The 16,447-nt window shown below is 44.0% G+C and overlaps 1 protein-coding gene across 1 annotated transcript; it reads right to left on the bottom strand.

The window, feature by feature from the left end:
- Nucleotides 1-8,758: 8,758 nt before the first annotated feature.
- On the bottom strand, nt 8,759-11,998 carry Ccn2 (cellular communication network factor 2). The gene is made up of 5 exons (XM_059273011.1): nt 11,699-11,998; nt 11,389-11,608; nt 10,867-11,118; nt 10,518-10,729; nt 8,759-10,142 (listed from the first exon to the last, which is right to left on the bottom strand). The coding sequence occupies exons 1-5, from the start codon at nt 11,762-11,764 to the stop codon at nt 9,846-9,848; spliced, it is 1,047 nt and encodes a 348-aa protein (XP_059128994.1). The 5' UTR covers nt 11,765-11,998; the 3' UTR covers nt 8,759-9,845.
- Between the last annotated feature and the right edge of the window lie 4,449 nt (nt 11,999-16,447).

A 16,447-nucleotide genomic window follows, 5' to 3' on the forward strand; every position in this document is an offset into this window, starting at 1 on the left:
AATCTTAGAACCTTGCTGTATTCTATAATCAAATGAAGTCTTTTGAGTCCCTTAAGTATAAACCAAATTAAAATTTTGTAGCTTCCATTCATTACTTCATTTTTGAATTCGTGTTTTAAAGGACAGGACTGAAAAGTGAACACAAAAATAAATGCTGAAAGGGTCAACGTGTTCTGTAATATTTAAATAAGTGTTGGCATGAGTCCACCAGATATGTAACAGATATAACTTATCTGTAAGAGCATTGCATCTTGGGACTTTATCAAAGGTGCTTCTGGGTAAAAGGTTTTGCCCTCATTAAATGATAAGTTTGATTTTTCCATACACATAACACTGTAGTTAATTATGATACTATAAAGCTTGTTATGTGTACTATATGTTCTTTCAAGAAATCAGATAAAATATTAAAAATAGCTTATTTTCCTGACTAAAGAGTAATAGCTATGCTGAGGGTCACATCTGAGTCTATGGCCCTGCTGCAGTGGAGGTCTATGATGATGTCCATGGCTTGTTCCTATGACCACAGGAAGTCATAGGAACCATGCGTGTTGAAATCTGAGGAATGTGCTAAGCTGCCAGCTCTTCACTGGCCCTAGAATAGCTGGCCCTGCCCCTCTGAGGAAAGCTGCTCCCTGCCCCCCACTTCAGAAGAGATGCCCCATCTCTCACCACAGGAGTGGGAGAGATGACCCCAATGGCAAGGGCCTAGGAGAGCTGGCTCCACCTGTCGTCTGAGGGGGGGTGGTCCCAGAAGCCCAGATTAAGCAGCTCAGCTACCACCCAGACCCACATCCTGAGCCTTGAGTTGGCCCACCCTAACATCTACCCTATCTATGACCCGCTGGAACATGCAAAGGGATTGATCCTGCAGAATGATAGCCACACGGTCTCCATGATGTCGGGACAACAGCTGGATATTCAAGAGGAGTTTTGGGGATGGTCTAGTGATAATGGTGTGCCAGAGGCCTTGAACCAGACCATTGCAATGACTCATTGCAATGAATATTTGTGGGTGAGGCTGATTGGACAAAAGGGTACAATACGTGAGAACTCCCAATGCCACTAGGATGAATGAAGGGGTGTTAGAGAGGCATGAAAGACAGAGGAGGAAGGTGTTCTCTGTTGTTGCTTGCTTTGTTTTGTTTTTAGTTAGTTTTGGGGGGTGGTTTCCTTTTGGGATAGGGACACTGAAGTGGTAAGGGGCAGATATGGAGGAACAAGGAGGTGAGCAGGACTGGGGTGCAAATTGTGAAATTCCCAAAGAATCAATAAAGAATTACGTTATTTTAAAAAAAGAGTCATAGCTGTTCTTTGTGGATAATTCAGAAAATACAAAGTGTAAAGATGAAAAATCCCTCCAGATAATTCTTTTGAGTGTTATGGCAAAATTATTAAAAGTTCTTGGATGTATCTGTTCAAAGTTAAGCTTTTTAAATAGAATGTATGAATTTAACAATTAGGTTCAAGTTCTTTTATGTTCTGCCTCCAAAGTAGCTACAATTCTGACTTCCATCACTGTTGGTTAGTTTTGCCTATTCAGGCTCATAGAGATGGAGTTATTCAGTTTATATGATTTTGTGCTTTTTTTTTTCTTCCTGAAATAACATAGTTCCTGTTCTATTCTTGTATAGTATCGCACTGGATAAATGCCCTTATTCTATCTGTTCTCTTGTTAAGAGACATTTATATATTTTTTCAATCTGTGGTTGAATAAGAAAATTGCTTTGAAAATTTCATACATTTCTTTTGTTCATTTCTCTTACAGATATATCAGGAGTAAGTTTTATAGTGTCATGGATATATGGTGGGGTAGTTTGAATGTAATTGGCCCTCACAATTGCATAGGGAGTAGTGCTATTAGGAGGTGTGGCTTTGTTGGAGTGGATGTGGCCTTGTTAGAGGAAGTGTGTCACTGTGGAGGTGGGCTTTGAGGTTTCCTATGCTCAAAATACCACCCAGTGTCTCAGTCAACTTCTTGTTGCCTGCAAGATGTAGGACTCAGCTACTCCAGCATGCTGCCAAGCTCCCTGTCATGAATGATAATGGACTGAACCTTTGAAACTGTAAGCAAGCCACCCCAATTAAATATTTTCTTTATAAGAGTTGCTGTAGTCGTGGTGTCTCTTCACAGCAGTAAAACCCCTAACTAGGACATATGGTTAGCTTTTTTTAAATATTGGCATTGTCTTCCACGGTATTATATTCATATAAATTATGTATGTTAACTTTGATAGCAAAATGGTGATAATATTGTTGAGTAATGCAAGTCTTAATAACTTTTACACTTATTTATTTAGATCCTATTTGCTACTCTACTGGTGAGTTTGAAAGATTCATTTATATACATATATCTTTTTTTGTTTTTCTAGGCAGGGTTTCTCTGTGTAGCCTTGGCTGTCCTGGAACTCGCTCTGTAGACCAGCTGACCTTGAACTTACAGAGATCTACCTGCCTCTGCCTCTCAAGTGCTGGGATTAAAGGTGTACACCACCACCACTGCCTGGCTATTTATATTATTTTATGTGTATGGGTGTTGCCTGCCGTTAGTCTATGCTATGTATATGTGTCTGGTATCTAAAGAGGCCAGAAGAAGGCATCAGATCCCTGGTACTGGGGTTACAGATGATTGTGAGTTGCCATATAGGTGCTGGGAACTGAACCTGGGTCTTCTGTAAGTGTAGCGAGTTCCCTTAACTACCGAGTTATAATTCTAGTCCTCAAATTTGCACTCTTGAGATGTAATCACCAGTGAATCACTGCCTTTCTTTCTGTCGTACCTATGACTATTTTTTAAACATCTAATAGAGAAAATGGATCCACATGGCTTTTGGACTCTATATTTAGATTTGGAACTGAGTATTTTAAGAACGTTTTTTCTTTGTTTATTTTGTTCTTAGTCTTAGTAACAGTCTATATATAATTGGCATGATTCATGAGGTAAAGAACAGTTATATACTTGTGGAGGAAAGTGCATGGAGAGATGGGATAAGCAGAACACTGGACATGCCATGAATATGTGAATTTCATAGAGGATGTGTGTGTTGGCCATACTTTTTAGCGCATAAGCTAATTAAGATATGCTAACTTGAACAGCTGAGCCATTTGTTTATTTTTGTGAACTGTTTATCAAAATCCAAAATTGTGGCAATCTCCAATAAATTTGTTATATTCTTTGTTATTTTTAAATGAGGAAATGAGATATAATTTTTGTTTTCTATAACAAAATGTTTGCTTATTTCATAAATTTGTAAAACTATATTATAAATGATAAAAAAGACACAAGTTTTCTTTAAACAGAACATCATGAAGTAATAGTATTAATTAAAAGATTTATTTTTTCAAAGATATTCCTAGGTTATTTCTGGGTTTGACCCATTAGGAGCTAATCTCTTCTGAGGTACTATATAAAACATGTAGTATATCCCCCCAAAAATGACATCACAGAAATTTTCCTTGTGCGCTTTTAAAAATTTCAATTAGATTTTATTTTACTTTATGTACATGAGTATTTTATCTACATTTTGTATGTATGTGTAACATGTGCCTGCCTGGTGCCCTTGGAGTTCAGAAAAGGGCACTGGATCCCCAAACTGGAGTTACAGATGGCTCTGAGCTACCTCGTGGGTACTAAAAGTCAAACCCAAGTGATCTGGAAGATCATCAGCCAGTCCTCTTAACCACTGAGACATCTCTCCAGCCTTAGTGCTTTCTTTTTTTAAAAAGGGTAGGCTGGCGCAGTTTTGAGGCTGAATGTCTTAGGTTCAACGTTCTCATTGAGCCTCTGGTGCATGCCTTCTGGCCACATGGCAGTATGGAGAATGGCATCTTGACAGGAATAAATGGGAAGAGGAAAGGATAGTGATGTGCTGAGGCCAGAAGCAAGAGGGATTCAAGGGGCAAGCTGCAGTTTTCCCTAGCAATTTATTCTTGTGGAACATAATAGGCGCCATGAGAAGCACATTGATCCATTTTGAACATGGGGTCCTCAGTTACCTTTCCATCTCTCTCCCGGCTTCACCCTTTTTAACTTCTAATACTTCTACTTAGAATCAACTACTACCAGAAAGTCCTTGGCGTTTGAACGTCTACATTTCAAACTAAAATTTGGGCTTAGAGATTCTTCCTTGCTAAACTCTTTTTTTTTTCCTTCCGAGACAGGGTTTCTCTGTGTATATATAGCTTTGCGCCTCTCCTGGAACTCACTTGGTAGCCCAGGCTGGCCTCAAACTCACAGAGATCCGCCTGGCTCTGCCTCCTGAGTGCTGGGATTAAAGGCGTGTGCCACCACCATCTGGCCCTTGCTAAGTTCTTATTCTGTGGAAGCTTTTCCAGTGGGCAAATGTAGAGAGGTGGAGGGGTGCATATGTATGTGTGTGTACATGTATTTTTAAATTAAAAGAATCTTTACATGCATAAGTATTTGCTTGCATGAATGTATTGCAGGCAGGTGCCTGGTACCTGTGGAGGCCAGGAGAGAGCCTCTGATGCCCTGAAACTGTGAACAGCCACATAGGTGTGGGGAAACTGAACTCAGGTCCTCGACAAAGTGATGGGGGCCATAAGCCTAAGCGACCCTTGACACATACGCTGCCATATTTAGACTTTTCTCCCTTTTCTTAGATCTAGGCTTTGGTTAAGTCTCCATAGCACCAGAACCTCTTCTCACAGATACCAGAACCTCTTCTCAGATATCAGGTAAATGAGCTGCAGTTAGGTAATTAGGCAGTTAGACAAGAGTAGATAGATAACCTTCAGAACAACATTTCCTGCTGGCCGAGCAGCCCATAATTAAGTCCCTTCCTGCTCTCAACCCCCTTTGCCTACCTATATATGCCTTAAGAGAAAAATAAAATTTTGGAGCTTGATCAGACATCCTGTCTTGCTCTCATTCTTTGCGTCTCTTGTCCCTCTCATTTGCTGGCCTTCCCTTTAGGTCCCCATTGAGGACCCCGCTGGCCGGGGCAGACAAGAGCAGTAAGCACTCCTAATGGCTGAGCCATCTCTGCAGCCCCCATGTGAACATTTTCAAGGAAACTCACTGATGCATGCTATTTCCAAGTCCAGCTTGGGAGAGAAGTTGAAATTCACCACTTTCGTGAAATGACTATGCATCAGGAGTAATTTTTTTTTTTTTTTTAAAGGATGTGTTCTATCCATTGTGATTGACAAGTTCTTATGGTAACATCTCAAACATGTGTTTTTGGAGCTGGCTCATTAACATGTTTCTTAAAAACAGTTCATGGGATCAGTATGTCTTTGAGTTCTCATATGTTTTTAATGGTTTGACTGTGTTTTTTATATATTGCTTTCATTTCTTTTTTTGATACGAGTCTTTCACTGTGTTCAAAGACATCCCAACTTGTTCATGGAATCCAAGACCTTTTCCTGTAGCTGGATATCTCAGATCTTACTTAACAATAAGATCTTACTTACTACTTACTTATCTGCCCCATCGTTCCTTTTTCAGAAACACAGACACCACCCTCTATGGTTCTGGAATCTTTGTTTTTCACTATTGTGGATTACTGAACCAAAGCAACTGAGTTTGAGACAAGTTTAATATTATTTCCTTGACAGATGAATCATCCTTTTGGGTCCCCGGTTCAGTGTGGTGGCTAGTGTTGAATGCCAACAGAACCAAGAGCCTGTGGAGATAAGGACTTAAGACTGTGACTTACGTGTGATATGTTTGCATGTCTAGTTGACAAAGGATAGACTTGTGGTGGCTAATCTTTTCAACTTGACAGAATCTAGAATCATCAAGGCAAGTGCCATAGTTAGTTTCAGCTGTCAACTCGGCATACCAGGGAAGGGGAAACCTCAATTGAGGAATGTCCTCCACTGGATTGGCCTGTGAGCATATCGGTAAGAGAATTTCTTGATGGTTAATTGAGATAGGAGGGCTTTGACACTGTGGGTGGTACCATCCCTGGGCAGTGGGTCTGTATAGGACCCATAGATGAGCAAGCCCAGAGATGGAAGCCAAGTAAATAATGTTCCCCCATGGTCTTTACTTAAGTTCCCGCCTCCAGGTGTCTGCCTTGAACTCTTGATTTGGTTTCCCTTGATGATGGACCAGAAACCATAAGCTGAAAGAAACCCTTTCCTTCCAGTGCCATTTTTGGTTAGTGTTTTTATCATAGCAGCACAAAGAAAAGCGGAAGAAAAAGCCTCTTTGTATGTTTGAGAGACATTTTCTAGATTAGGTTAATTGAGATGCGAAGACTCACCTTAATTGTGGGGCCTTACCTTTGCATGGGATGTGATCCAGTTCTGGAGCGAATTAAAAACAAGAATTCTAGCTGAACACTCCAGCATTCATCTCTCTGCTTATTGACTGAGGATACAATTTGACCAGCTACCTCAAGCTCCTGCCACTTCAACTTCCCCTCCATGATGGACTGCGTGTTGTTTTAACTTCGGCCCAGTGGCTGTGCCTTAACCTGCTGCTATTTCAGCCAGCAATTAAATTGCAATGCCGCAGTAGTTACCGGCCTGTTTCTCTAGCAACAGCATGGCCGCTCAGGCCGCAGCCTAGAGAGAATTCTGCTCCCACCGGCACCAGCCCAGTCTCTGTCGCTAAAGGTAGTTTTAACTAAATCTCTATAGTTCTAGTTATGAATAAGACTCGAGATTCAAAGGTAGGAGTGAAAACCTGCAAGCTCAGAGAGACTGAGTAGCAACTAGCTAACGCTTTCTCCTTGCTTGTGTCTATGGAACACCCAAATCAGAAAATCTTGCGCTACTCCAAACCCCACCCTACTACGTCCCATGACTCTCCATCTCTCCCGATGCCTTCTGAGGCTCTATGATTACTTTCTGTCAACTAGTTGCTAAACCGCATCCTCCTGACCCAAGGTTAATTTTATTTAATTAATGCAAATGCAAACTCTGGATTCACAGTGTGATTGACTCTCCCCACAACAACTGTGTCCTTCAACTGTGAGCCAAAGTAAGCGCTTCCTTCCTTAAGTGGCATCTGCCAGGCATTTTGTTACAGCAGCCAAACAAGCACTTGAGACACTCAGTCTCCCACGTAGCTGGGATCACAGGCCCGTGCCACCTGCCCCAGCTTCCTGTTTTTAATCTCAATCTTCCTTCTGTTGCCCTGGCCGGCTCAATTTTGATTCCATTTTTAAGTGTGGGTGTTTTGTCTTGGAAAGCAGCCCTGAATGTAAGTTGTATTGGAGGGACCCACCCCCCCTACCCATGTCAGCACTCTTCTCAAACCGGCTGTAGTTCTAGCCAGCACTTGCTGGTTCCTCGTGAGCACTCTTGTTCTCAAAACATCACATGTCCTCTCCATCTTTCTCTTTTTTCCCACGCCTGCTGACACAACTCAGGCCTTCGGGTGGTTGGTGATTTGTCTTCATTCCTATCTTGGGGTCAAGGGGTGTCTTGTCTCTTAATTTTATTACATGCTCCTCATGGGAGTTTGGTTATGCAATTGACTTACTGTTTCTGCGTGCAGATTTGGAAAAGTCTCAAATCCTCTCTCATCCACCACAGCTTCTATTTTTTTTTTTTTTTTTTTTTTTTTAACCAGAATCCTCCGGCTCCTTTCAGGAGTTAGGCTGTTTACCATGGCTCTTTGTCTTTGCGACTGGGCATTGGTTGACGGAGAGGAAATGGGAGCCAGCGACGTACTGTTTATGTACGCTAGGGTGTGTTTATTTAAGGTAATGGCTGTTGCCGCAAGTGTTGCCATATACCTATGAGGGTGCACCTTAAAAGTCCAGTGTTGTGACCAGAAATGCTTTTCTCATGGGAAGTTTTTCATTTGGGTTTGTGGTATGGGCACTGTTTGTAGGATGTCTTTGCTTTCGGGTGTATTTTTGTCTTTCAGAGTGACTACAAGATTGCTAATTACCCCAGGACAAGTTAGTCTGTCTGCAACCTTTTTTTTTTTTCTTACTGGAATCCACAGCTATTTTCATCTAGGAAAAGAAAGTGGGTTTTTAGTTGCCTGTAGAGGGTACTCTTCGTTTCACTGTTCAGTAGAAGCCAGGTATGTCCAATATCATTTCTACATCAGGGTTCTTGAAGAATTCAATTTTGTCACCTATAAGCAACTTTGGTAATTAGGATAGATTGATTATAAGGTCTGATACAGCCAAACATGTGGGGCAATAATGTGGAATCCTTTTAAAATGAAAATCATTCCTATTAATGTTAATGGATGGAAAATTGTCTTATCCTGTCTTCTACATTTGTCATGCCAATAGGAAAACAGAATTGTGCATAATAAAACCTATTACTTGATTTCATTTTAATGTGTATGCTATTCTATACTTTCCATTTAACAGTGAGATCTTCAAGTTTGGAAACAGCTCTGGTCGGACATACAAGCTAATATTTAAATATTTCACCCATGCAAGGCACACATTAATTCGTGATGTGGAAGATTAGAAATTAACTCCAAAGTCCAGAGGTACCAGTGTGAAAGAGACTGAGTGGAATATCACAGGGGTTAGTGGAGGCCGGAGTCATCTACAGAGGACTGAATTTGAAGTGCTCCTTAAGCATTGTGTAGACATCTACAAACCCATGTGCATGCAACATGATGCGCATATCTGTAATTGTATGACACTTGGCTCAGTGCAAAGGATGCTTATGCAAAATTCTATTGATTCATAATATTACTATATCCCAAAGGTATTTGTAAACTCCTGAGTGAATTACCTTAAGATAAATATGAACTTCCCATTTACATTCAGGAAAACTCAAGACATGTTTACAAGAATGAACAGTCAAGCTCTTTATATAAAAAATATATACTTTATTTTCAACTAGAAAGGTGCAAACATGTAACTTTTGGTCACACTCTCAACAAATAAACTGCCCAAAAAACAGTCATAGTCAAAGATGAAGCCAACACTTCCACATGGAAATCTGACCAGCTACCCTGAGCCAGCCACTTCTTAATAAAGGCCATTTGTTCACTGACAGTGAGGTTACCACATTCACTACCAGAAATCTGACTTGAAGACTTTGCTTCACCATCAGAATACCTTCTGTTCTGATGGACAATCACTCAGGCTACAATTTCCACTTCAGTATCTCCTTTGTTTTGAATCACAGACAAGCGTTTTATGTCTTACCTATGGTGCTCAGAATTTGAGGCTATCAGTTTAAAATACTAAAAGCATTTAAAACAAAAACAATGGGCACAAACAACTTTAAATTAACTTAGATAACTGTACAAATATATATATATATATATATATATATCCACAATATTTACAATATCAATAAAAAAAAATCTGGCTTGTTACAGGCAAATTCACATGCCACAAGCTGTCCAGTCTAATAGACAGGATTCCGACTCCTGACCACTGTCATTTGAATCAGAATGTCAGAGCTGAACCTGCTGTTCTCAGTTAGAGAACAGCTGGACTCAGCCTCATCTAGGAGGATACACAGCCCAGCTGTTGCTAGAGCAGGTCCGTCTGCAAGCATGCTATAATTTTCCTCCCCCAACGACACTCCAAACAGCAGGCACATTGCTGCTTTTAAGATGACCTCGGATGGTACCATCCTTTCTCCTGGTGTCTCCTTTACTCTCGGAGACACACCTCAGTATACATTCTGGTGCTGTGCGCTAATGATAGTTCAACTGTCAAGTCTAAACTGTCTTCAAACCAGCGTCTGGGATCGGCAGACTGTTGGCATGACAATGATATAACGTTCTCACTTGGGTGGGAAGTTTTCTCCCCCAGCAGTTAGAAACACAGATTTAAATTAACGTGCTACCATCACGGTTTGTTTGTTTTTTTTACAGGAAAATGAGATGTAACTCAGTTCAAGTTATAGCCTAACAAGTTCGTGTCCCTTATTCCCTGGCTTTAGGCCATGTCTCCATACATCTTCCGGTAGTACAGGGACTCAAAGATGTCATTGTCCCCAGGACAGTTGTAATGACAGGCACAGGTCTTGATGAACATCATGTTCTTTTTCATGATCTCGCCGTCGGGACATTTGAACTCCACTGGTAGGGTGGTGGTTCTGTGCGGCGTGCAGCATCGGCCATCGGTGCACACCCCACAGAATTTAGCCCGGTAGGTCTTCACGCTGCTGCAGCCGGACAGCTCAAACTTGACGGGCTTGGAGATTTTCGGGGTACGGATGCACTTTTTGCCCTTCTAAGGAAGACAAGAAGAGAAACAGCAATTACTACAAGGGGAGTGGACTTCCTCAACCCACTGTAGTCAGTCTAGTCTGTCATCTGACTTGTGTTTATATTCTGAGTGGAGAGGCTGGGAGTTCCATTTGCCAGTTTTCCAAAAATAGCCATAACCTCTTTTGGAGTGTCTTGAATTAACTAACACTGTGTGGAGAATTTTGTAGTGGAAAACTGGTGGCTGCTATTACACAATCTCTCATTCCAGCTAGACAGCTCCACGGTTAGATATTTTTGGAGATAACAGGCCTATAATAACAAGGGAGTCGAGACGCCTGACTTTGCTTCTCTTCACTATCATTCTGTGAAAATGAGTGGCTAGGGGCAAGAAATGTACCTTAATGTTCTCTTCCAGGTCAGCCTCACAAGGCCTGACCATGCAGAGGCGACTCTGCTTCTCCAGTCTGCAGAAGGCGTTGTCGTTGGTAACCCTGGTGGAGATGCCCATCCCACAGGTCTTGGAACAGGCACTCCACTCTGTGGTCTGGACCAGGCAATTGGCTCTCATCATAGTTGGGTCTGGGCCAAATGTGTCTTCCAGTCGGTAGGCTGTTGAGAGCAGAACACACGAACACAAGGTAAAACACCCAGATAGGACAGTTTGCCCCTTTGCTTGGTGTACTTGGGCCTTGGCCCTGAGTGGGGGGGAGAATGAATAGCTGTAACTTAGAGGAAGAGAAACTCACCAGCCAGGGCAGGGCCAACCACGGTGCGATCCTTGGGCTCATCACACACCCACTCCTCACAGCATTTCCCGGGCAGCTTAACCCTTCTCGGGAAGGGGCAGTCAGGGCTGGGCAGGCGGACGTCCATGCTGCACAAGGGCACACAGCCCACAGCCCCGTCCAGGCAAGTGCATTGGTATTTGCAGCTGCTTTGGAAGGACTCACCGCTGCGGTACACCGACCCACCAAAGACACAGGGTGCACCATCTTTAGCTGCAGAAGAGAGAGAGAGAGAAAGATGTAAATGTCAGACAGAGGGTCCCAGAGATCAGAACAGCTGTAACACTGTGCATGTCAAGGTAGTGAGCTAGGGTCAGGATTGCAGGGTGGGGAGCGGCTGGAAGCAGCTGCAGACAAGGACTTAAATTGAGCAATTCCCTTTTCTAGAGGTAATCATGCTGGGCTCGAGACAGTGGTGGTCCAACACCAAGAGGGGCCTCCCTCTGGCCAGGGGGCTGGAGAGTTGGGGGCTGCGAGTCTTACCGGTGCACACTCCGATCTTGCGGTTGGCCGGGGAGCCGAAGTCGCAGAAGAGGCCCTTGTGTGGGTCGCAGGGGTCACGCTCCGTGCACAGTTCTCCCAGCTGCTTGGCGCAGACGCGGCAGCAACCGCATCCGTCCAGCACCAGGCTCACACCGGCTGGGCAGCGAGGCGCTGGCTCGGCGCATTGGCACTGCGCGCCGCAGTCCTGGCCGGCGGCGGGCTGCGGAGAGGAAGAGGAGGGCGGTCAGTCTGCGGCGATCGCAGCTCGCTCTGCCCTCCCTCCGTCCCTTCCGTCGTTCCAGAAGCTTACCCGGCTGCAGAGGGCTAGGAGGAGTACCAGAGCGAGGCTGATGGGACCCGCGACGGAGGCGATCATGGTCGGGGCGCGGCGGGAGGACGCACAGCGGGGCGAAGAGGCGATGGACGAGGGGCGCGGCCGGAGCCTGGACACGGACTCTGGGCGGAGGTTGGTGTCTGGACGCTCCAGGCGGTGGCGTCTGGGGCTGTCGGCTGGGGCGGCTGCCGTCTGGAGGAGGTCGGTCTCCTGGGGTCGGAGCTGGAGTGGCTCTGTCTGCCTCTTCTTGGAGGGAAGAGTTGTGTGAGGCTGGGCGGGCGGCGCTGGCTTTTATACTCTCCCGGCGGCCGGCTCGCCAAAGAACTGAATGGAGTCCTACACAAACAGGGACATTCCTCGCATTCCTCCCCACCTTCCTGCCTCATCAACTCACACCGGATTGATCCTGACCCCTTGACACTCCGCATTCCTCCGTCTGAAAAAGCTGGCACACTTCAGCTTGCCAGAAAAAAAAAAAAAAGAGCGCTGTGTTTCCAGCACAACACCAAATAGATTTTTTCCCCCTCCGTATCCTCTTCGCAAGCCTCCTGATAATATCATTTAGAAATACATAGACAATGATTATTTCTCACATCTTTTCTTTTTTTAAAAAACCGCTTTGCCTGTTCTAGCCACTGACATGAAAAACTTCTCAGAACTCAGGTAACTGAAGAGGCAAACAGCATGGGCCCCTAAAAAAAAAAACTAAAAATATTTCCTTTTCATTATTTTTGCATTTTTTTTTTTCCTTTAGAGGGCCTCTAGTCTCTTGGAGTTCTACTGAGAGCAGAAGAGTGCTTATAGCCATTTGAAAACCCCCTCCCCAACCGGGATTCCAAGACACCTATGTGCAAAACTCTAAATTCTATATCTGAAATACAGGCATTTGGTCACTCAAGATAACGGTTTTGGTGGCTGACAATCATAAGAGAGAGAGAGAGAGAGAGAGAGAGAGAGAGAGAGAGAGAGAGAGAGAGAGAGAGAGAACAAAGCCAGGGCTTTGAGTAAGGATGCAGGTTCCCGGGGGAAATTTTTCAGCCCTCTTTATAGCTGTAGGGACTTGATTTTGGAGGTTCAGGGAGGGAAGGGAAACGACTGGGCATCGAGTTTGTAGAAGAATAGGTCTATGATTTCAGAGCAAGTGGCCATGTGTTGGGTAGGTAGGTATCAGGATGGGACACAGGCTGGGAGGAGAAAGAAGCAGGAGGAGACTGGAGGTTCAGTTGAGACATTTTAAACACAGCTGTACTGAGGTCTAGATTTGGGTTTTACTTATGCTAAGCCCCATAACCTAACGATGTTGATGGGACTTGGTTTGTTTTGAAGTAAAACATTGGTTGGCATAACAGCAGAACTACAGCAGATTGAGTTATATCCAGTTGTAACCTGTTTATAAGCTAAGTGTCAAGTCACTATATTTTTAGTGACTCCTTCAAGTATCTATGAATAGTGATAGGTCTAGTTACTACTGAAGTAGCTTGTAGCTCAGTGGAGGGAGGTGGTCAAGGAAAGAATACGAAACATTCCCTGTTTGTGTGTGGATATTAAATTTAAACAATGTACCCAAGCTTGTCTCCATTTCTTAACATTGCTACATAGCTTCAGTAAGGACCCATTTTATAAACTGTGCAGTGAGTAGAGAGGTTCTGGGGCCAGGCTGCTCTTTTCCCTAATGCCACATCATTTACCACCAGTGATACCCAAGAATAGCATCCTCTCACTGTCGATGCTTTTGAATATAAGTTTAAGGTAGGGATATCTTCAAGGACTAACTTCAGAAGCAACACTGTTATAGGTTTATAACATGAAAATAGCCAATTTAAATTGGCCAGTTTTTTTTTTAAATTTTCAATTAGTCCATGGACAAATAGGCCAGGGATGGGGATGGGGGAATAACCCCTTCAACCTTGGCAATGACCACATCATCTGCACACAATTACCCCGTTAAGCCAGCCACATGCTGTAGAGTGCAGTTGCATGTCAACAGTGTGAGTGGCCTGAAGTGTGAGTGGCCTCTGAAGGGCAGGAAGGATTTTCATCATTGTTATTTAATGTTCTTTCCAAACATTCCTCAAAGAGAAGAGGCCTGAGAGTTCCTATTTAAAGGAAGAACATTCCAAGCGATGTGAATAGCCACATGTGTATTAAAGGCACCTTGGCCCCTAACTTTTGCTTTCCTCCTTGATGATTTCTAAAAAGCCCCAAATATGTGGGAAGCCGCAGCGAAATCTTTCAAGTCCTAACCTCTCAATCCATTATATCTACCCCCAATGGTCAGAATCGTGGGATGGATGAGGAAGGGGAAGGATTGAAGGGTGAACATCATCTATGGTGGGATGTGGGTTCTGAGGTGAGCTCTCTAGCTTGCAATGTGCTGGGGGTGGTGCAGGAGAGAAATTGGCGCAGCCTTTGAAACCACAAGACCGTCTGAGAGCCACCCAAGGCTTTCTGCACGCAGGGAGCAGACTCACTCATGGGGGTAAGTGGCTGGGCTTTTTATCATTGAGTAACTTGGGCTGTGTTCTTAGAACTGCCATTCACAAATCTCAGGCAAGTCACCAGGAGGAGCTATACTCCAAGCTGTCATGTATAAACTGAAGGTAAGCGATTTCAGTTTCATAGCTCTCAGGGAGGATTAATGATGTTCAAATTCTCACGAAAGAGGCACTTCACGTTTTAATCTCTCTTTTTCCTTCCTTCATCTCTCCCTCCCTCCCTGTACTGTTCTTTTGACATGTAGTTTGAAGCTTAATGATCAACACACTCCAAAGGGTGGAAACAAGAGATTATTTCCATGAGAATCACACAGAGAAAGGGGGAAAGGAGGAAGGAGGGAGGAGGGGAGATGGCGTTGGCATCCAAGACATTCATAGACTGGAAAGTATGTTTTTATTATGATACAGGTCATTAAGTGCCAGGAAATCCAGAAGGAAAGACTGACATCCCAGCCCAGTTCATGCCATGGCACCTGAATTCGTACACTATTATAAATGACTCAGCAAATGTTTGTGTGCACCTGGGCGGTAAAGTGGAAAGAGTGGCTTCTTACAACTCTGTCCAACTCTGCCCTGTCCCGAACCTTCTGATTGACAGCAGGTCAGAAATGGGCGAGGAAAATCCTTGAAACTGTGTGCAGAATAAAGATGCTTATTTGGACTTGTAAGCAGTTCGTTAGTAAATGACTTTAAGAGAGCATTTTTACCCAGACCCCCCAAGTAGATGAGGAATTCACTAAGGTGGCCACATAAGGTATGTGTGGGTAAAGTGAGGCATCCTGAATGCAGGTCTTTTGGTTGAGTCCTGTGAGATTTTTGGCTGTGCATGTATTATATTCCTTCCCTTATGCTTTCTGTTGACTCCCTCCCACCCCCACAAAGTTTACTTGATCAGGTAGCAGACAGAGAGAGAACCTGGCAGGACCACAGCAAAGTGGCCAGACTTGGAGTGTTTGTGTACTTAAAGAAGGAATCTTGCACATTTTCAATTTTCAGTTGTAGACGTTTTCTTATAAGAGCAAGCAGAAGTCAATGCCAGCCCTCAAAGAGGAAATCAAAAGTCCCAGTGTGACTCAAAGCCAAAACCCATACGCAATGCATACACTGAGCTGCCAGGCTTACAGGAAGTCTGTCCCTAGCCCTATAAGGGCATCTGGACACTTGGTGGTTTGTTCGAGGGTGGAAGGGAATGGGCTTCCCAGTGTTCCTGGCGTGTCCTAGGTTCATTCCTGTCAATGAATTCCACCAAAAACAAACAAATAAACAAACGAACAACTCCCCCCCCAAAGCCTAACCAAACCAACCAAACAAATACAAACCAAAACCAAAAATGGGGCAGGGGGAGCATGCCGGATCCTTTTTGGGGACCCTAGCTTGGTTTCCATGACCTTCTATTTGCTTCAGTTGAAGGTTAAGGAGCGCCGCCCCCCTCTCCCCTCCCCCCGGAGTAAGAAGTGGAAGGAAACACGGATGTTTGCTATGGAAATTCCATTCATTACCTTCCTGCTTGTCCCTCTTCTATAATGAATTCTCTAACTTAGGATATTTTCGGATTCAAAGGTATTGGTCAGAAGGCAGTCGCTCTGTGTGGTTTGTATTGCGTTTGCCTGCTCGTTGCCTTGCCTGGAGCCGAGGGCAGAGGAGGAAGGGGGAGATGCTTTGTGTTTTAACGGGGTCCTTCCCACGCCTTACCATTTGTCTTCCTTTCACAGTTTTCCTGGACTTGTTCTGTGTGAGCTGACTCAGAAGCCTGTCCTCGCTCTAGGCCCTTGTTAACAGGAGGTGGCGCTAGAGAGCACACGTGTTGCTAGGACCCAGCTTTCTCTGGTGGTGAACTCAGCTGTGTGTTCGTAACTGAGAATTTGGGAGTGTCTGACACCCCTTTTCCAGTCAAACTGGGTGCAATATGAAATGTGATGTGCTGTGTAAATTTTAAAAGGGAGACGCTCACGTATTAAAGTGTGTAGTTTGGACGGACTAATCAATAGATTTAGGAGGAGAGAATTGAGATAGGTTATCTATCCCAAGGAACAGGAGTAAATGAAAGAGTAGAAAGGACTACTATGAACTACACATGGACATACCCAGAATATTGGTGGGGGGTGGTGGTGGGAAAAATTTAGACAGAACTCCATCAGCCAATCCTTGGAAATATGCTTGCATCTCAGCTTGCAGCCTGGCACCTCCCCCAGGCCCCCTGTTTTGCAATGCCAGGGGTTCCTGGATTCAT

Source organism: Peromyscus eremicus, chromosome 8b (genome assembly GCF_949786415.1).
Source record: "Peromyscus eremicus chromosome 8b, PerEre_H2_v1, whole genome shotgun sequence".
NCBI classification, from domain to species: Eukaryota; Metazoa; Chordata; class Mammalia; order Rodentia; family Cricetidae; genus Peromyscus; species Peromyscus eremicus.

What these genes read in the sequence shown, in the direction of transcription:
- Ccn2 (XM_059273011.1), bottom strand. Translation starts at nt 11,764, where the DNA reads ATGATCGCCTCCGTCGCGGGTCCCATCAGCCTCGCTCTGGTACTCCTC. An exon ending in CAAGATCGGAGTGTGCACCG is followed by an intron (nt 11,119 to 11,388) that starts GTAAGACTCGCA and finishes TCTCTTCTGCAG; the next exon opens with CTAAAGATGGTGCACCCTGT. An exon ending in ACCTGGAAGAGAACATTAAG is followed by an intron (nt 10,143 to 10,517) that starts GTACATTTCTTG and finishes TGTCTTCCTTAG; the next exon opens with AAGGGCAAAAAGTGCATCCG.